At 49.0% G+C, this 22,491-nt stretch overlaps 1 protein-coding gene across 1 annotated transcript; it reads right to left on the minus strand.

Annotated features, from left to right (window-relative positions):
* Positions 1-524: 524 nt before the first annotated feature.
* On the minus strand, positions 525-14,454 carry LOC128846668 (BPI fold-containing family B member 4-like). Its single transcript, XM_054045910.1, has 16 exons — positions 14,372-14,454; positions 13,597-13,717; positions 12,388-12,502; positions 10,860-10,967; positions 9,976-10,119; positions 8,984-9,047; positions 8,432-8,495; positions 7,048-7,139; positions 6,086-6,265; positions 5,606-5,659; positions 4,347-4,514; positions 4,169-4,236; positions 3,693-3,735; positions 3,087-3,150; positions 2,098-2,171; positions 525-1,065 (listed from the first exon to the last, which is right to left on the minus strand). The coding sequence occupies exons 2-16, from the start codon at positions 13,700-13,702 to the stop codon at positions 1,042-1,044; spliced, it is 1,368 nt and encodes a 455-aa protein (XP_053901885.1). The 5' UTR covers positions 13,703-13,717; positions 14,372-14,454; the 3' UTR covers positions 525-1,041.
* Positions 14,455-22,491: the final 8,037 nt, after the last annotated feature.

A 22,491-nucleotide genomic window follows, 5' to 3' on the forward strand; every position in this document is an offset into this window, starting at 1 on the left:
CTCACTTCCCGGGTGTAACTCCACTGGCTTTGGTGAGGTTAGTGCCAATGGACACTCGTGTGAGAGGAGAATCGGGCCCCCAGGTTCATTTTAACCAGTCGGGACTCTTGTTTTTAAAACAAAATGTGCCAAGTTCAATTCCCTTTTCACAATGGTGGAGTCCAGGACATTTTAGTCTGTGCAGGCATAGAACTTGGTGTGCATGAGTCCCCCTCCAGTGGAGAAGAATGGCATAGCCATTCTCTAGTAGTCTCCCTTACTCTCTTTCAGATTTTAGAAACCAGCACTCTCTTGGTGGCCTTTGCAATGCAGTGTCCTCCTGATTCTTGGTCCTGGATTAACATTTGGTCAGGTAGAGACACAAGCTACTACATTGTTACAGATCGGGAGGAAAAGTCCTATGGGAGTTTTCTGGTGAGCAACTTCTCAAAGATCTGTGTGTTAATTACCAAAAGTGAACTCAATCTGCAGTGGGGAACTGAACACGGGGAGGTCTTTGGGAAACAGACAAGAGAAGCACAATGTGGAGTGTTGAAAAAGTAGAAATGTTTATTAAAAGAGTTACAAAAAGTGAAACACATCCCTGCCTACCCATAATCCACTGCTTGGCACAGGAAACTCTCCTGACCCTGAGACGGTGAAATTTACTTAACCATCACTTGTTCATTATACTAAATCTACTGTGTTTCCCATGTAAAACTCAGAATCACCTGGGATACTATCCCACCAGGGACCAGGTTTTCAGAGAGTTTAGCCATTCAGCTACATACCTAACCTCACCTGCAGTACACAAACGCTGCTAATTCATCTCGTTATTGGCGTGCACTGTTCTTAGCTGGCGTTTGACTGTGCAATCCTAGTACTTACATGTGCAAATTAGGCCTAAACTACCTGAAAATCTGACTCAGTCTTGAATCAAGCTAGAAAAAGAAATAGGATGATATCAGTCTAGACGTTTCATTCTTGTGGGTCTTTCTGGCTCTCTTTCTGCTGTCAGCGCTGTCACCACAAAGACCTCGGCCTGCTTTGGGCTTTCCAGGCTCACACACGCACCACAACCAGGCCCTGAGGAAGTTCCAAAAGTGACAAGTTTAACTTACTTTCTTACCCCAAAGGATGGGTCATTTCATTAAGTCTGTTCCTTTATCAGCTATGGGGCTGTCGGGGGTCTGGAGTGTTCCTGGAAGCTCCTGGTAAAAATTCTGGCCCCAAACTTAAAGGAAGGCTGTGGAGCAATTTCCCTGCCTCTGCTGGAGACGCCCCTCTCTGGGTCCTGATCAATAATCCCTGCTGGAGGTCAATTATTTTAGGGTCTCATAAAAATGTATCAGGAGCGTAACTTCCCCACCCAGCCCTCCTCCATTACAAGTGGAACACCGAGCCGGGCTCTCCAGAACGCTGTCAAAAGCACAAACGCCTCCAACACAGCGCAGCTGAGTGCATCTCTTATTGCCACCTCCCCGGCCTCAAACTTAGGAGACAGCCTCATCGTTCTCAGCCGACAAGAAAGGACAGATCCTTGGGGCAGTTCCAGCAGGAGGGGGGGCACCTTTGTGACAGCCCCTTGCTAACGCATTGGCAGCACACCCGAGCCTGTCCTTCGCTAAAGAAATCAACGATTGCAGCAAGGACGGACGAGAGGCTGCGATATGCAAAGATGTGACACCAATGAGGCAAGGGGAAACCGTGGAATCATCGTGGTTTGGGGGCACAACTGTGCATGAGCGTTGCACCAGTACAGGGAGGGTAATGGTGCAAAGACTCCCCCCATCCTTGTGCATCCCATGTATGGATGTGTCACAAGCCAGTCCCTGTGCTCCAGCAGAGGCCGTCTGTGCACCCTTCCTGCACAAAGCTGGTCCCTGAGGTACAATTCCGACAACCCCAGCCAGTGCCTTTAAAGGCGCAGTGTTCTCCCAGAGAAGAAGTGTCCCTGACTCTAAAGGGAGGGAACTTGGTGCAGCACAGACAACATATCTGACTCTACAAAAGGCAAAACTTCCTGGCCAGCGACAAACTTCAGGGGTGAGCTGCTCCAAGCACACAGACGGGAGAGGCGGCAGCAGGGCAGATGGAAATAGCCCTTCTGAATCCTACCTCCACAATCTGAACAGCGTTAATCAGCTTAATGCCCAGCACGTTTGGCAGTGGGAGTCCGACAGCCAGAGCCTCTGGAAGAGACAACAAGTAGGTTTATTTCACCCAGCTGGTGAAGCTGACCAGTTCCATGCACCTGCTGAATTTTCACCCTAGACATGAGTTTACCCATCAGACTAGCACCGGGAAGGCTCGGGGCACCGGAGCTGAGTCTCAAATACAAACAGTGCCTGGAACTTTGCAAAGCATCTGTTTTCATTTCTGAGGTTCTTTATTGTTAATGGTTACAAGGGCCACCAGCATCTTAGCCGGGGCCAGGTGCCTTAGGAATAGAGGGCTAGGTAACGGCTTCTAGCCACAGCTCTGGGGCTTTCGCCACCCCCCGGGCAGCACTGAGAGGCCATTCACTAGCTGTGCTGAAGAAGGAGTAACATTTGACTCCCCTTCAAGAGGTGCAGCAGACTCCCTCTCATTCACTCAGCCAGCCAGTCCTGTTAGCTGCAAATCTGGGAGTTGGGGGGGAACCCTGGCTCCCCCTCTGCCCCCTCCCATTCTGGTGAGAGGCTCCCTGCGGAATAGGAGGGGGCACATCTTCGGAGTAGCCCATCCACTTCCCCAGGCATAGGAGCTGCAGCTCTGGGCCCCTGTATGCAGGCTGCTCAAGGAAAAGGGGGGTGCAGGGGAATTCTCTCCCCCCCCCCCCCGGGCAGCTGCCTAAACAGGGGAAACCCAAAATTATCACCATCACCAATAAAGCTTTAGCAAGACAACTGACAATGTGTCTCCCAGGGCTCCGAAGCAGCTGCCGGCAAGCTGCAGGTTTGGTTCCAGCCCCACTTCAACTCTTCCCATTCAAATTCAAAAAGCACCTAAATGTCACGGTGACTTTAAGAAGCCGGCAGAGATTTACCATCAAAGCAGCAGAGACATTTGCTTTGGGACGTCCCTGGCCAATTTGAACTCTGAAGATAGCCCCGAGCTGGCCTTACCATTGATGAGCGGCACAAAAGTTTCCACCAAAAGTTTATTGATCAACGTCCCGAGACCAGAGACCTGAAACAGAGCAGAGTGATCCAGCGAGCTGCTGGCCAGCATGTGACAGCCAGGCACGCGCTTTAACATGGGTAACGCAGGCTGGAATTCCGCTGGCCCTGCAGCATGGGAGCAGCCTAATGCTTCATCTCCTACCAACGCAGCTTATGGAGAGCAAACATTGCCCGTTTTCTTCGCCAAACCTTGGCATCCTCACTCAGATTTCATGCCCTCCTTTCTGAGGCAAAGCTCCCACTCAGTCAACGGAAGCTTTGCCTGAATCTGGAGTGAGGACTTTAGGGTTTGACCCTGTGTCACCCGATGGAGGCAGAAGGAGAATGACATGACAGAAGAACAACTTCAAGCTACGAACAGTGGCAGCTAGTGATTAAGAAAGTCAGCCAGCTGAGACCATCACCACAGGCAGGAGAAAGCAACCTTTGTACCAACAGCAGCCTCCAGTGCTACAGATCTCTGCTTGCCTCCTCTCCCCACAGACATGCGGCGTAGCAGCTGTTTGTTCTGACCGGGTTTTTTAGATATTTCTGGGAAAAAAAACTTACGCTAACGATGCCGACGTCTGAAGATTCCAAGACTAGATCCGCACTGGGGAAAAGAACACAAGTGGTACCTCGTCAGCCAGCAAATCGTCTGATTTGATCTTTTATCTTCCAGAGACAAAATGGTTGGGTGAATATCTTTGGAGCAGTCACACACCCAGAGTACAGCGAGAAACACACACGCATACAAAATACAGTCACACGTACACAGATATTTCAGCTTTTAAACCCGGAGCCAGATTTTTCATACACGGATTCCTGACTTCCAACCCCTATGTCCATATTCAAGCCCCTAACAAATAACTGCCTGGATTTCCTGGGCACCTGCAGCCCCTCGTCAAGTCCCTGGGCACTGCGCGTGCTCAGCACTGCTGAAAGCAGGCCAGTCCAAGGAAGTGCACTGTTGTTGTGTACTTGGTGCCCCGTTCCCTCTTCTGGAGACAGTGCTGCCGAGACGCACAAACAGCGAGACCGGATACCTGGTCAGGGATACGCTGAGCAGCAGTTTGTCTCCAGCAACAGAGGCCTGGGCATCTAAAACAAGGTCCTGCAAAGAGAGAGAGTCCGTTTGAAGAGTTGGTTCCAACTCCACTTGCGATTGGTTCAGTCAGCTGGGTGCAGACTGTACCAGTTTGAACTCTGGACAGCCATACTTACCGCCTTCAGGGCAAGGAGCGTCTGGATGGTTCCATCCGAATATTTCGTGAACACCTGAATCGTGACAGAGAGCTTGACAGTGGCTTTGTTTGCTTCCAGGGTGATGAGTGGGGGCCCAAGCGCTGTTATTTTAATGTTCAGAGGAGATACCACAGAGCAGTTGGGACACTGTAGGGATCAGAGACACAGGGCTAGGCGTGAACTGAACTGGATATTGCCCTCTATTAACACAAGCCAGCTGGAACATGATGGGTTAACGCCCAGGGCCTCGCAGTTCATAACTAGACCCCCACCCAGCTCAGAATCCCAGTGAGAGGTCAGGGCGATTTCCAAACCTTGCAGGGATCCTGGGTTTGAATTTCCTGCACCTTGCAGAGCGAAAACAAGTTCTTCGGCAGGCTGCAGGGAGCTTTGGGGAAATACGAATGAATCCTATTCAGGGCAGCTGCCAGGCTTTAGTCTCTCAATACCAGACACTCAGTGCGGCCAGAGAAGGGGGGAGTTGACCTCCCTGCAGGGTGACTGCCTGCCCACTGACTCCGCTACCCCTGCCCCATTCCTGTCCTGTCACTCTGCCCATCCCTGTGAGGTGCCTTAGATTGGGTAGCACCGGTCACCTCTCCCTGCTCTGGAAAGCACCAATGCAGGGAAGTGATTGCAGATCTTTCTGGAAGGGGCTGGGGGCAGTGAGGGCCCTGTGGCAGAAAGCCCACCCTGAGGGATATCAGAGTGGGGCGAGCCACCCAGGGGCGAGGGTCCAGAGCCAGATCAGGAGGCGGGGGCTGCATAACGGTGAGCAGCTATTTGTGCTGGCGAATGCAGGCTGGTAGGGGAGGATGTTTCCCGGTTTGCTCAGGGCAGCAGAGACCCTATGGCCAACCCCAATGTAAGAGAAGACTGGCTGCAATGCCAGTCCCTCACAGGAGGGCAGTGCCTTGAGTACAGGCCGCAGATGAACCACTGCCCTCCTCCCAGAGACAGCAGGACTGGAGGGAAAGGAAGAAAGTCTGTTTGTGGCCTGCTGCGCCCCTCACACCTCCTGGCAGCAGGGCTGTAGGGAGAGGAGCCGGGACCATTTCAGCTTGAATTAGCCACAAGGTACGTACTGCGTGGCTGAGAGCAGGAGGCATAAAGATCCCAGGGCGCTAGCATCAGCAGAGCTGACCCGGCATGCTAGAGCTCACCATAATGGCTAGTGCAGAGAGCCGATGGTGTTTACACGCGCACACCGTGTAATGCGACACGAATACGTCACTCACCCCAGCAGGAATCAGAGCCACAATGGCGTCCATCAGCTGGGTGGCACCAGAGAACTGGGGAAACAGAACAACTTTCAGCTGAAAATGCCAAGCTCGGGGGTTACGTGATTTAAATGGCAGATTTCACCCTCTGAGCAGTATCCCATTTGCTTCCCAGAGCCACTTTGCACTTTCCAGCCAGTTTGCTCACAGCCTCTAGCCCAGTCCGGAAGTCCTAGCTCTGCAACATTGCCACGGACTGCGCGGAAGTTTGGGACCCGCGAGGAATGCTGGTCACACTCCTACATGCTCACAGCTCCCCGGCCAGAGTTAATGTCTCTGCTATTTCAATACTTTCCAAGCTGTTAAGCACGTCTCAGTGAGTTAGGGCAGGTGAATTAGGAACTGCCCAGAGCATCAGGAGATGCAACCAATGCTCCAAACAGGCACCCATATATTTCCTTTAGCCTGGATGGAAATACCCCGGCACTCAGTACTCACCACGTCCAATGTGGAAATAAATGTCTGTGGCTGGATCTGGACGAGGAGGGACAGCGCGGCATTGAGGAAAGCCTGGCTCAGCCCCAGATTCAGAACATTGCCCTGCAGGGCAGGCAGGGCCACGGGGACGGCGCTGCCAGGGAGGGAGATGTTGCCTCCTCCCACCTGATGGATCACGGTCTGGAAAGGGAGATGGGACCGAGTGAAACCATCACCTTCAAACAAGGAGAGTCACCTGCAACTGCGAGTCCGAGCGAGGCTGCTGCTGGGCTTACCCCTTTCCTATTGGTCACCCACTCTTGTTCTTATTTAAGAACATTTTGTTCTCTCAACAGTTCTCTTTACATTTAACAAAACGTCAGTTTGCTAAACTCTACGATGCATAATGAAGGTTTCCCTGTTTTATTAAGTAGGCCCAAAACCAACCCCTTAGCTCACTGCTGTGTTCCACTCTGTGGATTTCACTGCTTGGCAAATGAAAGGGTTTGGATACGGAGAGCTGATGGGTGGAACTGGCTGTTTCCTGCCACGCTGCGTGCACTCAAAGGCTGAACCACCGCGACATTCACATGGCACGTTTTCATTCACACATGCCTGGGACATAACTAATCCTAACTCCAATACCTGTGTATTGACATGCAATAGTTACCAGTAATAATTATCTTTGCAGTAATCAGGAAAGGTTTGTCAATGATTTGCAAAGAGAAAAGCAAAGGGCTTGATCCAAACTCCATTGACTTCAATGGGCTTCGGATCATGTCCTAAATGTGCGACTAGTATTTTAATAGTAATGAGGCCAGCTGTACTCTAGGGTTATGCTGTGCAGGACATTCCTCATTTATATGAGCTGTATCGATGTCCCTGAAGGCAAACAGACTCCCCCTAAGAACAGCGATCAGAATAAACGCCATAAAACAGCACAATGCAGTCGCAGGGTTTTGTTATCCAAAGTCAACACTTACATTTAAATCCAGTCCGACATGCAGGTCAGTTATCAGTGGAAGGCTGGCTAACTGATACTGGATCTTTCCTACGGCACCAAGTGGGACCAGCGCTGCACGGAAACAGAGTGTCACATCAAGAGCAAACAACAAGCCAACCAGCTCCTTTGCTTCCCAATGTGCTCTGGGCTCAATGCCGAGACCGTTACTCATGCTGAGTAGCAAAGGGCATTGGCTTTGGTGGGACTGTTTCATAGAAGAAATGTCCGGCTGGAAGGGACCTCACGAGATCATCTAGTCCATGCCGCCATCTTGAGGCAGGACCAAACATACCTAGACCATCTCGGACAGGTGTTTGTTTGTCCAATGTGTTCTTAAAAAGCCTCCAGTGATGGGGATTCCACAACCTCCCTTGGTGACCTGTTCCCGTGCTTAACTAGCCTTAGAGTTAGAACATTTTTCCTAATATCAAACCTAAATCTCCTTTGCTCAAGATTAAGCCGAGAAAGTGCTACTCAGGGCAAGCAAAGGATTCCCAAATTAGGCCTTTTGTGATCTGAACCTTAGAATATAGCCAAAAAGGCAACGAGCCAAATACAGTGGTAATTTGTAAATAGCGTAAGTGGGGGTGAGACTAAAGACACCTACAATGGTTTGACTCACCCCCCAGGGGAGCGGAAGAGACGAGTGTAGTAGGAAAAGCAGCTGACGTGAAGCTGGAAAAAGGTTCAGTTACAGCAGACTCTGATTTACCCCTCCCTTTTTCTAGCTTTGCTTCCTTTACACTTGCCTAGGAACTCCAGCCCTATTCCTGACGTGCAGCTTGAACGAAGGCTGGGCAGGAAATAGTTAAAAACACACAATTCCCATCCCAAACTGGGACAAAAAGTTGAAAACTCCAAAATTTTCACCAACTGACACGGCAAAAAAATGTCCGTTCCAGTCAGTCAAAACCTTTTGATTATGGCCTTTTCCCTTTTTTTTAACCTTTTTTTTTGGGGGGGGGGGGGGGGCGAGTGTGAATTAAATTAAATTTCAAAACAAAAAGTTAATTTTGAATCAAAAACCAAAATGTTTCATTTCAAAAATGGCAAAATTGGATGCTCTGGCAATTTCAAGTCAGGAAATTCATCAGAACTGGCTCGTTCCCATCAACAAATTCAAGGAATCTTCATTTTCCATGAAAACACATTTTGTTGAAAAACTCCTGACCAGCAAACCACCTTTGGCATCATCCCTGAATGTAGCCTCTCACTCTCAGGGTGGGCCCGAGCCCCCCGATGGCATGGATCTCCCCCTGTGGACTGCAGAGCTTATGCTGACCCACAGAACGACGACTGCTCCATGTGCTGGGATTACTGGGAAAGGGGAGGAAGTGGGAAGGAAGCTTGTGCAAGATACGTACCATTCAGGGTGCCCAGCAGCTGCACGTTCACGAGCGTGATGATGTTGTTGACTACTGGACACAACTGTAAAAAACAGCAAACACTCAGCACCTGACTATCTGCTAGCAGACCCACCACCAACTTCATTGGGAGTCCTTGGGGAAAAGGTGCTATCAATGTAAGGGCAGCAGGGTCTGGGCTTCTGTGAGGAAACCCTCAGAACTATGGAGAACAGTTTTCGTTGTGAATGTCCATCTCAGAGATTAGGAATTGTTCTCACACACCCTAGGAAGGGGACAGGGTCCGGGGGAGAGGTCCCAGCAGCCACTAGGCTGCCTACCTGCCCTCCGTACCTTTGCACAGGGTGGGACACCAAACAATGACAACAAAGAGAGGGAAAATGAGACAGGAAGAGAACTGAAATTCCACATGCCCCTGTAACCAATCAGTTCTGATTCTTCAGTGCCTGGGCTAGCAAACTTCACAATGAATCTAATAAAATAACAATCCACGCCATCCCTCATCCGCTTCTCAATGCCCCTCTGGCAGGAGTGGTCTGTCTTTGATCTCACCAGGCTAGGCAGAGTTGTCGTAAGGGTGCTAGACACTAATCCATTCACTGATATTGGCAGCAAACTGCAAGAGAAAGACAACCAAGTATGAAAGCCAAAGCAGGCCCAGAGTGGCTAAAAACACAAGTCTCAAGAGAGGTAGCAAGGGACTAGAACAGAGGTGGGCAAACTGCGGCCCACGGGCCACATCCGGCCTGCGGGACCCTCCTGCCCGGCCCCTGAGCTCCTGGCCTGGAAGGCTAGCCCCCGGCCCCTCCCCTGCTGTCCCCCCCCCACACACACACACACAGCCTCAGCTCGCCCTGCCGCCGGCACAATGCTCTGGGTGGCACACCTGTAGTGCTGCCAGCCACCGGTGCTCCAGGCAGCGCGGTTCGGGATGGTGGTCAGAGGCGGGGGTGTGGATGGGGTCGGGGCGGTCAGAGGGCGGGGAACGGGGTAGTTGAATGGGGGCAGGGGTCCCGGAGGGCAGTCAGGAAAGAGGGGGGGTTGGATGGGGTGGCGGGGAGCAGTTGGGGGGGAGGTCCAGGGGCGGTCAAGGGACAGGGGGTGATGGATGGGGCAGGAGTCCCAGGGGGGCAGTCAGGGGGCGAGAAGCAGGGCGGGGTCGGATAAGGGTTGGGGGCCAGGCCATGCCTGGCTGTTTGGGGAGGCACAGCCTCCCCTAACTGTCCCTCCATTCAATTTTGGAAACCCGATGTGGTCCTCGGGCCAAAAAGTTTGTCTGCCCCTGGACTAGAACCGCCGAAGTTCCACAGTCCGAGGTAGCGTTAGCTGCCTTTAGTTTAGATAAAGAGTTTTGGAAATGACACAAAACCTCATGCTTCAGGTTTTAAACCAACTTCAGATTAGGATGAGACTTTCACCAGGGGGGTGGGGGTGGAGAATTACCCCACATCTGCTGCCACGGGGGGGCCCAAAATGAAAAATGTATTATCCACTCAGCCCTCCTGATGATCACTACAGAAGGCAGGAAAACCACTGGCACCTACCCTGAGAGGAGCCGGATGTCAAAGGGACCGAGCAGGGACTGGCAGTCTTCAATTACAACTTGGGAGACACCTGCTGAATAGTCGGTCACCCTGACTTTTGCGTTAAGGTTCACGTCCACTGAAATATGGATCAGCCCAGATAGCCTAAAGAAATAAACTCAGGTTAGATATAGCTCCTCTCACAGCATGCTGCAATATGGTTCATCTAAGGAGAGACGTTTATAACCTTCAAAACCATGATATGATGGTCAGATTAAAATTAGTGAAATCTCACACCTCTCCCTATTGAAATTCACTGCCACCGCTATTAACTGACTTCTGCACCGGCACTGTGAGCACATTGCTACCTGTGGGGATCATGTGAAAATCCATACAAGGTGTACATTTCCTAGGTGCTGTGATGCACACAGACGTAGGGTTACTTTGCAATGAGGAAATTGCATAAACAACATGGTGCACTGCAAAAATATCCACCTCTCTGTATTCCTGAGGTGAAGTAACAAGAGTAAACTGGGTCTAAGTGGTTGCAGTAGGTTAACAGGTTTTTTTTCCCTCTTTACTGTTCTTTGAGTTTTGACCCCTGAGTTCTACAGACCTCGGGCGTAACAGAGATTTTCTACGGGAGGGAGGTTTCCAAATTGTTGTGTTTTGTGAAACAAAAGTTACAGTGAGCCAGGTTATGCTCTCAGATGCAGGCTCATGGCACCCATTGGCTTCAGGGGGAGCCACCAACAGGTATCTGAGAGCGGGAGAGAGCCCACTGCTTTTCCCAGCGCGAGTCAGGACTCCTCCAAAGAGCATCTGACCAACGTATCCAGTCATCATTCGGTTCTGTGCGCCAGCGAGAAGAACAAAAAGCTGCAGGTTGTCAACCCCGCACTCACAACAAGTCGCCATTGATCTCCAGCTTCGTAGCAAAGGTCAGCTGGCCCCCAATTCCAGGCAGCAGCGTCACCGACACCGTGGGCAGCTGGACTTTAACAACTTCTAGTCTGCAGAACGAAAGCCGAGGCCGGGAGAAACGTCTGAGCAGTTACACACATTCAGGAACTGAAATCCCAGATTAGCCCTCTGTGATCTGCACTTTAGAAGTTACCCACAAAAGTAATGGGCCAAATGCAGTGGTGACGTGTAAAATGGTGCCCGGGGTGGGGAGGTGAAGGCAGTCTAACATGGTTGAACTCACACCCCGGAGGAGCAGAAGTTAAAATGGGGGTAGGGAAAAGCAGAGCGATCACTTGCAGCAGGATGCATTGTGTAGGATACAAACCTGCATGCTGGTGCGACACACACCCAGTCCTGAGCAAAAAGCCAAAGTGGGGTCCTGGAGTGAGGCTGATCCAGGAAGTTGCATATGTTTTTTCATTATGACCCTATCATTGACCTCCCCACCCCCACCCCCCACACACACACACTGCTGCGCACGCACACGCACACACAATGGCTTCTGCATCTGAAAATATAAACCGCACCCCCCGAGACTGTCACACTGTTGTCCAACTTGCTACGGTGAGATGCAGCCTGGACATCTTGCCCACAATGCACCGCACCCCCATCTTACCAACCCGTGGGAGAGCTGGAGTGACAGCCTGTGGCGTAACAGCATAGCTACGGTCTGCAGTTAGACTACGTTTGGTGGGCAGTGACCTGCCCTTTTCCTTGCCTGTCAAGCACCTCGCGCACACAGTGCTGTGGACCATCCAAACCATGGAAATTCTTGAACTAATCCAATCCTGGCCTCTGCATACGTCACACTAGGCACTTACAGGTGTCTGCCTTTGCACATGCACGGGCGCTCTCAATACCCCAACACCCGCACATCAGTATGTGTGTGAATTTGCACCTGCAAAAGCTATTGGGGTCAACGTTCTTTGTCCCCAAAATCTGTTCTATTCTGACAAGCCAAAACCCTGGATGCAAAGAACAAGCATAACAACCTTTACAGTCTGGAAAGAGCAGTAGGTGTGGGATGTCCCAGTGAGAATTGCCACCTACAAATGATGACAGAGCGTCCTGAGGGTCATATGGGGGGAGACTTGGACCCAAAGAGGAAGGAAGTTCAAAGGAAAGGCTAAAACTACCTTCTTAAGTCATTCCAGTGACTTCAACTGGTTGGGGCCCTTGATAACAATAAATGATTCTTCTATACGAGATGCAATCATGGACCACAAGGGATGAAATCTGAGTCTGAGTTCACAACTGGCATCAGTAGGCAACAGCGCCAGCTTCTCCCCTGGTATAAATCAGTATAAGGATCCATGATAGGGACTCTAGACTGACCTTATTCTTGCTGATGGTAGCTTGTCCCCTGCTTCTCCCCTTTGGAGTCAATCATAAAGACCCCCATTGAATCCAGTGGGATTTGGGTCAGGCCCCCAATGCAGAAGCTTTAGCATATTGTTCTCCGCTTACCCTGTGATGCTGATGAATGAACCGAGCAGGCCCCCTCCGCTCACGATGTCGGGGATCTGTATCGCCTGGAGATGCTTTTGGAGAAGCCCATCCTGAAGCAATGCACCTGAGACAACTGGAACACATCTTTCCATGAGACCAGAGACCCTTGAGAGTGACCCCTAGTCAAATGGAACTCAAGGTGCGAGCGTTACATCAGTAAACCATAACACACCATACGGGGGAGGGGGGAGAGCAATATTTTACAATATGGACTGAACTGAAACAGTCCTTGGCTTAGTAGCTCTGAAAGGTAACCATGAAGAGCATCCTCAGTGTGGTGTAGGGGAAATGGTGTTATAATTACAAGCTAGCACTTTCAGTGAGAAGGGTTTCCTGGTCCTGCTTGCAGACTACGGGGCTTTGTAGGGAAGTGTGTGATCTGGGTCTTGTGCAGTCAGTCTGCAAAGAGCCAGCCTAGAGAAAGGGGGGTGACTTGTGCATCTCTGCCTTAGAGAGCAGATTGGTTTGTGTCTCTCTGGTTTGGGTTCTTGTGCGTTAGCATTCTAGAATCTAAGCAATAAAGTCGTGTTACGTTACAACCTTCTAGAAAGAGAATTTTATGTTTTTATCTCATTTCGGTGTGTGCACCGCGAACTTAACACACTATAAATCTAATTTAAACAGGATTACTATGTAGTTGTGTCTGCTTTACAAACTTGCTACCACCTTTGCCAGATTAGTGCTGAAAGCACAGCTTGTACCGTTTGTGTTCCATTTGGGGCATAACCACAATTGCAATTTTAGTACAACGAGTATGTCAATATACATTAGAAACATTAACTCGTTCATTAATTCTCACAACAAACCCTGAGGAAGGAAAGTCAATTCCCCGCCTTTTACAGATGGGAAACTGAGGCACAGAGGGGCAAATGCGGACCTGGGCTCAGACCCTGGGATGCCGAGCGGCGGCTTTGTGCTGCACCATCCGCTGCTCCTGACCCTTCTGGGATTGCACAGGGCCCTACAAAGACCCATGATCACTTCTGAGTCTCCTGCTGGAACCAGGAGCTCTGAGGAGCCAGGACTGCCCCCGGTAAGTGAGTAAATACAGAACAAAGTAGGAACAGGGAAGGTGACAAAGCAAAGGGGCTGTTCAGAGAGGCTTTGTTCCCACTCATCATCCCACACAGTTTGCAGCATAACTGTGACCCATATTTTTCTATTTACCATTTTGAATTCCCTCTGGACTGACTACCGAAAAGACTCCAGGGACCACTCCCTGAGATAGGGGCAGCAGGCTACAGAAGAGGACGATTCCCAAAACCTTTAACATCTTCAGCTCTGATCCCTGCAGAGAGAATCTCCAGTCAGTGCAACTGCAGTGTAACCAAGGAAAAACAGGCCCCTGCTGAGAGATCCAGGGCCCGTGGGCCAAATCCTGGCACGCCGCTCAGTCCTTTCTCAGCCAAAACTCTCACTGGAGCCCATGGGAGTGTCACTTCCGTAAGGAATGAGTAAAAGCTGAGTGAGGACATCAGGGTTTGGCCCAAGAACAGCATATCACCTTTTATTGCACCACCAAAGCATTTCCGACACCTCTCAGGAAAGGCAACCAAGCGGCCTTTCATGGAGACGAGTCCTTAATCAAGGTTCTAATTATGAATTACTTTCTATAGCCTTTATTGAAGTAGTGCAGATTTCTTCCAAGGATCCCTACCAAAGGATTCATCCCAAGAGCCATGCTAGACATAGCAATAGCTCGAGCTTGACATGCTATTTTATTCGTTTCAATTTTCATAAGTGACAAAATAATCAACGGAAATAAGCAATGTGAATGATAGAAAAGTCACAGATTTAAGAAACCCAGCACTGAACTGAGCATCCACGTCGTTCAAGGATTAGAAATGTAATGACTGCATTATCACTCGCTCGTTTCAAACTCGTTCACATCACAGGATGAGCAGCGGAGCTGGTGAGGTAGAGTCGTAGGTGTTATAATTACCTGGATCCGGTCTGGCTCCCTTGGCTGATGCCTGGTAGCTCTCCAGAGCTTTCTTGCTTTCTCTGTTCTTGGGTAGCTGAGGTGAAGCAGGGAGCCCTTATATAATCAAAACCTACGTAAGAATGAGGAAAATCAAACATGAGCTAGCCCCTTGGGTATAAGAAGTCCGTGGGGGGAGGAATTTTTTCCTGTCTCCCAACATAACTGAAGACATTGAAAAATTGAGCACGTTCTTGAACAACAGGTTGTTCAAACAAAGCTGCAGGATAAGGGTCACCACCACCACCAAGCAGCATTCTCACGCTCCCACGCGTAGTGCTCGGAGGTCAGGAGCGCTGAGAACTTGCAAACCTCATGGCATTGGAAGGGACTGCTGTCCACCAGGGTTGCTTGCTGGCTGTAGGACAGGTTGTAAGGTCTTTACGTGAAGCTGTGGAAGTCAAAGAAGAACATTACTACTAAGCAGGCATTGAAGAAGGTAGAGTCCCCATGAGTTAGTTGTCAAGCGTCTTCATACTCATCGTCCCAGCTCTGTTCCTGGAGAACAAGCATGGATGTAAACTCGATTTTTAAGGCATATGCCCAGAGCATCAGTTTAGAGTAGATATTTGAACCAGGTTCTTCATATAGAAGAGAAAACAACATAACTCCTGCATGAAGGAAACATTTTAATCTCCTAGGGCTCCGTTGATTTCTGATGTCTGGGGAGGTGCATTCTCCCATTGCATATCTTGTAAAGCCAACGATTGTGCATGTGTGTGCAAACACTGCAACAAGTATTAACCTGTGTAATGTCACAGAGGGCTGGGCGCATTCTGCTTTGGAAGTCTGGTCGTGGGGGCCAGAATGTATCAGCTCCGTACATCGGAGTGCTGAGAGACCTGGAACCCAAGAGCCAGATCCTTAACGGGCATAAATTCTAGTGAACTCAATGGGTCAGATCCCCCATTTGATGTAAACAGGCAGAGCTCCATTGAAGTGAGCTGCGGGTCTGGCCCAGAGATGTTAAAATTAAAGATACAAACATGGACACTATTATACAAGGCCGTAAGAACATAGAAAGTCAGAATAAAGCCCTCTAGCCCTTGCTACACCTAAATTACAACCAGTAAGATGCCTTCATTCATCATTCCCATCTAATAATGAGCTCTGCCGCTATATTCCTGCTCTTGCCGTGCCCAGCTGCCACTTGGATTGATTTATACTGCATGGTTTTATTGCTGACATTGCTGCTGGTTTTGTTTGCCTTGATGGCTTGGAAAACCAGCCTGGGCAGCGCTCTCTGTTTGCATTTGAAAGGAGCCTCTCCGATTTAACAAGGCCAAAGCAGTCACCATAAATGTCAACGGAGAATTTTCCCATAGAGGAAAAGATGTGGCCTCCTTTTGCACAGATCTCAGCTGCAGCCGAAGGATGCGCACGGCCACGTATCCAGTAAGGAAAGTTATTGTGTAGACGTGCAAACAGCACATGCCAGTTTTACAACATAAACATGACACACACACACACACACACACCCCTAAGATCCCAATCAAACCCCTAATGAGTCAGTGGGAATGAGAATCTACAGCAGCTGTCAACCATCCCTTTGGTTCAAAATTTCAGAGGCATTTAATAAAAAGGCAGATCAAGGCGGAACGCTAACGAGGAGCCAACAACATGCAGGGGACTTTTGCAGAGCCCAAGACTTATACACAGTTTTATCCATTTTGTCACCATGGGTCTGATCTGGGCAATGGCCCAGTGCTCAGCACAGTGCAGGAAGGGGACATGTCAAGATGGCTTTCTTAAGGTCCAGTCCTCAGTGTTTTGAGAGCAGGGCGTAGGGGAATCACAGCCTTGCTCCCCTTTCCCCGCACACCGATGACTGGGGGTGATGCTGGTGTCGAAACACTATAGGAGTTCTGAAGATTCTCCTACCTGGAGGAGGCCACCTGTGGAGGGACAGGTCAGCTACAGGGTAGTTTTGCCCCAACGTCCTCAAGGATCGGGCCCCAATACCACATCCTTCGTAGTCATACAGCAGACATAAGAATCAATGTTTTCAGTTCAATCTATGGGGAGCGTGGATCAGCAGCCACGTCACATTCCCGGTCAGTAACCCGGCCCGGCCCGGCCCAGAGAAGCGAATGATCCAACCAGTGATGAATCCTGGACATGGGCCACCTGAGGCACGTTGTGCATAGCTAAGAAGTAGTTCAATCTATGCACGGATGTGCCCCCGTTATTGGGCATTGCCGTGGAAAATGGCTGCATTTAATAGACAGAGTGAAATGAACTAGAGCTGCCGAAAGGACTTCAGAACATTCTTCCTATTTAGAGGTTTTCCGTGGGGTTTTAGCTGTAAGTGGCATGCAGGCCTGGAGCTCGCCGTCTGCAGGGCGGGTGGATTTCACCCTAGCAGCACAGGTGGAGAGGTGAAGACTACGACAACTCCGACACCCTGAAAGAGACAGAACCCCAGGGCTGGATGTAAGAATCTAGCCTCAGCAGTGTACGTTGGCATGACTCCGCTGAGGTCAATGGGGATGTGCTGATTCACACAGCTGAGGCACTAGTCCCAAGCAGTCCTACTTCACTCCATGGTGAACCTAAGGCTATGGCCTACTTAGCAGAGGTTGTGTGCGCTCTCAGATACAGGCCTGGGTGGTTTAACTTGATTCTCTCCCCGCTTGGTGTAAGCTGTTGCTTTATTTAAGGACCTGGACATTTGGACCTGGACTGTTCTTGGGCTACTGACTGTGACATGTCCTCAGAGACATAGAAAAGGAATGTTTGTTCCCAGGGGAGAGACAAAGGGGTTAGGCAGGTACCTAACTTAGAGCATTCAGGGCTAAGGGGGAGCCAAACATTGCTGCCGGGAACCTGGCTGCAGTCATGCTTAGAACCGGGTCAGGGAGTAGCAAGGGTCACGCCAAGATGAAGCAGGAACAAGGAACCAAAGATAACACCCCACAAGTGAGGTATCCCAGCCCTGGAGCTGGGGAGCGTCCTCACACAGGTGCACAGAGACAGTACGGACAGCACGGTCCTTCCGAAAGCAAAGAACCCAGGCAGCTAAACTCCCTCATCATCATCATCTTCACATCTGATGATTAGCTCAGCCACCGTGTTCCTGATTTCTTCAAACTGTGTCCAGCTGTCTCTTGGATTTATTTACAGTAGCTAGCTTTATTGCTGACTTTGCTATTTGCTATCTGCTTTGATCACTTGGAAAAACCTGCCTGGCATGCTCGCTTTCACATGCTGACTTACTCTGTCTTTTTTTTCCTCCCCGAGTGTAAAGAAACCGCTTTGAGTTTACAAGGCTGAGGTTACCATGAATGTCCAAGGAGAATTCTTCACAGGGGACCACGGGACCTGTAGAGCTCAACTCTGACCTCACCTATGGTACAAGAGAGGTTTTTTGCTACGTGCCTGGTAAAGTCAGCCATTGTGCATGTCCAGGGGCTGATTTTCAGATAGTTCAGACAGGCAATGGTGTATGTAATATAGACGTGGAATTGTGTGATCGGTTGGTATAGTATGACTGAACATGCAGTAATTGCACAGGTAATGACTAATTAGTTGCATTTGTGTATGTATTTACCTAACTTATACACACATATTACGGTAACAATTGCAAGTCTAACCTGTAGTAACCGTGTGTTTTATACATGGTTTCAGACTCTGTGTTGTTCTGCAGGTTTTCTGGTTTGGTCATTTCTTCTGCTTCCCAACCCCGCTCTAAATCACTAATATTTCATTTCCCCCTTTGATAAAGATTTGAGTATTGGTTATCAGAACGCTGAACCCAGCCCTGGAGTGAACAGACTTAAAAATGAAGCATTATGAGAAATATTAGAAAAGAATATGATCTGAGTGCTGAGAAGCACTGAAGTTTATTAGAAGACTAATGCATAGATGGAAAATACCACTTTCCCTCACAATGCAGTGTTGCGAAGTTCCCTGGAACTTACGATCCAGGAAGGGGTTAACTTAGACAACAGCAAACCCAGTAAGAGGGTACTATTTGTTTTTAAAGAAATATTTCCCCTTCCCTTCCATTAAATGTTTAAATCTGCTGACGTTTTCACTCGAGAATTCAGAATCACATAGGATTGGTTGGTGTTTGTTTTTGTAGAGAGTCAAAGTGTTGGATCAAGTTAGAAGAAAAGCATAGCTCAAACCTTGTTCGTTCTTGCTGGTTTTTATTCCACTCTTTCTGCTCTCTGTGGTGTAGCACCAATCATCTCTTCTTGCATTGATTCCCGTTCTCTCACATACACACCACATAAAATCCTGCAGGAATTTTAAATGGATATTTAACTCATATCCATACACAGCGGATGGAAACTTCTACCAGGTTTCTTCCTTGCCTGTGTATTAATCTATACAGGCTTTTCAGTTACGTCTCTCTGCTGTAGGCTTGCATTGTCTCCATTAGAACATTTGGTTTTGGTGCTGGAGAGCGGATGTGCTGCAGTTCAGCACCTAGAGAAAGAACACCAGGGTTTGGTTTGATGATGCTCATTCTTAACCATGCAGTCCCATTTGAGGATTGAAAGTGAAAAATGAATGTTCGTGCTGCAGAGAAATTCTAACTACACCATAAAACTGCAGTCAAATATAAAGCAGAGAGATCTGCACTAAGTACTTGACCGTTAATTAATAAGAATTTAATGACGCAAAAACATGCCACTGGCCTCACCACTGATGAGTAGCAGAGAGATTTCCACCAGATTACAGATCAGTGTCCCAAGATGCAAGACCTGAAGTGCACAGACGTGACTCCAGGAAAACAATGACAAGACACACAGTGAAATACACAGTATGAAACATGTGCACAGCCACCAGGATTACATCTGCTGCACCACTGGCTCCTGATACACAGACACATTTTACTGCTGTCCCCTGTTGAAATCCCCTTAGTGTGGCTGTGGGTCTGATACGTTCTTATGTATCATCTCCCAGCCCTAATGTTTTGTGTAGTTGATTCTGGGCTTCAGAGCAGATACACTGGATTTTAGCTGAACCCGGAAAAACATTCACCACAAGTGAGGTTCACCCCGTGCAGTGTGTCAGCACCTGGCCTGTGCACCATTTAAGTCCTAGTCTGAGAGCTTAAGTTGGATTTAAGTGGCGTTTAGGGTTTGCGCAGCCCCTCTGCTCTAGGACGAATGTCCTAACTGTAAGGGCATTCTTGTACCTTGAGTTTCCCCGTCAGTAATGTGGGGATAATGCACACTGCAGACAGGGTAATTTATTCATGTCTGTCAAGACCCTTGAGGCCCTGAGACAGAAGATACTATGGAAATGCAAAGCTTCAGTGGTGTTAAAAATGGGCAAATGAGCTGAGTGTCCATATTCAAGATCCCAGTTTTAGTGCGTCTCAATTTATGTCAATATTTGTTTTACAAGAAGTGCAGCTACGGGAGGCAAATCTGTTGTGTTCTGTTATGTGGTGAACACAGGAGAGAGAGAACAGAAATAACTTCCAATCTACAATGCATGGCAGCTACTGATTAAGAATATCTATGAACCGAATCCCATCACTAGAGGTGAAAGAAAACAAATTTGGTATCAAGGACTCCAGCGTCGGATGAAGCGAGTTGTTTTAAACAAACATTCAGCCCCTTCTCTCAGTAACACAATTTCTAGTAACTGATTGCTTCTGAGAGTGCATCACAAACATGGTGAGATTGCTCAGAGACCTATTTCAGTGATGCCATGAGATGAAGAAGCCAGGTCGACAGCAGCACTACAAAAAAATAAACAAACAAACCACCCAGGTAAGAAAATGCTTCTTGGCAGATTCCAAACCAAATTATAATGCCAATGCAAACTCCAGCCCAGAGAAGGGACGGGATGAGAAAACTAAATGAAACATGATCTAAATGTTCTGACCAGATTTGGGTTGTGAATTTCAGTCTGGCTCCAAAATGTCCAAACCCCCAAATCCAGACAAGCATCCTCTCCTCTCCCTGTTACTTATGCTGGGGAACGGGCTGTTTTTGTACAGAAGATACAATGCAATAAGGCTTGATATCTGGTCAGGGATACAGGAATCTGCAATTTGCATCCAGGAACAGAAAACAGGGACTGTAATAGGGAAGTCAGAGTGAGTGCATGTGAAATTGGTCTCATCTCCTCTGCCATCTCAGCGCCGCAGACAGACGGTCAGCTCCAGTACAGCAGAGACATTGTCTTGCTTGTGCCCATTAAGCTGCTCAAAGAATTAGAAGAGTGAAACCCTCCGTAAATTCCCTGATTTGGTGCAAACCGATCCCTCCATGAGGGGATGACAAAGCAGCGTGTGTTAAGTTACCAGCATCCAAATTTGGACTGGGATGAATGAATCCTGCATAGTGCCAGGCAAGAGGGATTTTACAAGCCAGTCCCCAGCCTCCAGCAATTAGTTTCCTCAAAATACCATCCTAATGATCACATGCTGGGACAGGAGCTTGGGAATTTTAGTGAGAACCATTAAGGAACCAACAATCCCGTGCCCTGGGATGGGACTTCACCACTGGATTTGTGGCTCTCTCTATATTTTCACTGAGTAATCCCACAAACCCCACTATGCACGTACTGGGGGAGGGAAGGTAGCTTCCATTGTAGCCATCCAACAAGAGAGGACCAGTTCAATAAAGCCAATAGTTCTTTACATCCTTACTGAGCCCAAGTGCATTAATTCCAGGCTCACATTGATTGGGGCCCCAGCAACACCTCCTGGTTGTGTCAGCCTCTGATCTGCATCTTAACTCGTTCACGAGCACAGTGTCAAAAACACATCCTTTTTGATCACACACACACACACACATCCCCGAGTCACAGTTTCAGGGTAACTGCACCTGTATTTCCCATCCGTGGTCTCTCAAGGGCACCCACTTAAGGTTTCAGGTTCCCAGCCATCATCTCCCGTGGGCAGAGGCCTGTGTCTCTCCTTTAAGGTGGCATAGCCCCCTGCCTTGCACTGTGATATCCCTAGCAAGCCAGGCTGGCTACGGCCAGTCCCTGTGCATTGCTTTCTCTCGCTGAGGGCTACAGACAGTGTGCTGCCAGCAGTTACGAGTCACCACACAGCTCTTTCTAAGCAAGTGCCTTTATTGTTAAGGTAAAAGCGTTAGAGAAAATACATCAAAACAATAAGTGTTCCTATGCGCATGCGAAAAGCTCACCGGTGAAACTCGGAGTAAAACCAGGGTAATGTGCCAAGAGTGAGCAAATGTCTTTGGGAATTTTACAGCTGTGTTGGAGATGTTAAATGAAGAGCAGTGAGTGGAATAGTCTGTCTGAGGAAGTGGGATGAACTACACTAGCCAAACGCTACAGGGATGGGCTCCAATGTAATAACCAAGACAGACAGACAGACACAGCATTATTATGTGATTTGCAGCGGTGCCTACAGGCCGCAGCTCGGGATTAGGCCCCACCGTGCTATCCTGAAAAGAGGGTCCCTCCTCCGGGGAGCTTACAATCACAGTACAAGGTGAGCGACACCAGGTAGATACAATGCAATCTAGGGAAGAGGGTGTACGAACTCCAGCTGCTCTGGGTGTGCCTTGGTTTCCATGAATTTTACCAAAGGCAGTCTCAGAGTGGGGCTCCTATGGAGAGCCACCCGGATTGGAAAGCTGCCTTGCACCTCACCGGAGCACAGCTAGCGCTCTGGGCTTGGGGAATACTATCTGCATCCACGTGGTGAATCTGGTCCTCCATGTTAAACACACCAAAGCCCTGGCCTGCATTCCCAGCACCACCACAGATCTGTGAAACGGGACGACTTTTTAACCCTCTTCCTGTGCCCCGTTGACTGTGCGCGACTCAGGAGCTGGGGTGGGCAGCCTCACATTCCGACAGTGCTTGGGCTGCAAGTATTCCAGGGGAATTTGTAGAATGTTGATAGGAATGAACAAGAACAACAACGTCAAGGGCACGTTTCTGTGGGTGAAAACTCGTTTAGAAAGGAAAAAAAAAGTTCAATACTGAGCCAAATTTGCCTCGACAGCGTCCTTTTAATCCCAGACCAGAAACAAAGGTCCTACAGCTGAGGTGCTTAAACACCCCAGGAACGGACAGATGAGTGATTTAATCCTTCACCATTTACACTGACTCTAGCAGTATTAAGTCCTTTATTC

Source organism: Malaclemys terrapin, chromosome 12, assembly GCF_027887155.1.
Source record: "Malaclemys terrapin pileata isolate rMalTer1 chromosome 12, rMalTer1.hap1, whole genome shotgun sequence".
Taxonomy (NCBI): Eukaryota; Metazoa; Chordata; order Testudines; family Emydidae; genus Malaclemys; species Malaclemys terrapin.

Excerpts from the sequence above, each read along its gene's own strand:
- LOC128846668 (XM_054045910.1), bottom strand. The coding sequence starts at position 13,702 with ATGTTAAAGGTTTTGGGAATCGTCCTCTTCTGTAGCCTGCTGCCCCTA. Across the intron at positions 9,048-9,975 it reads GACATCCGGCTCCTCTCAGG|TTTGCTGCCAATATCAGTGA; the intron begins GTAGGTGCCAGT and ends TTTCTCTTGCAG. Across the intron at positions 4,237-4,346 it reads CGCTCCTTGCCCTGAAGGCG|GACCTTGTTTTAGATGCCCA; the intron begins GTAAGTATGGCT and ends CTCTCTTTGCAG.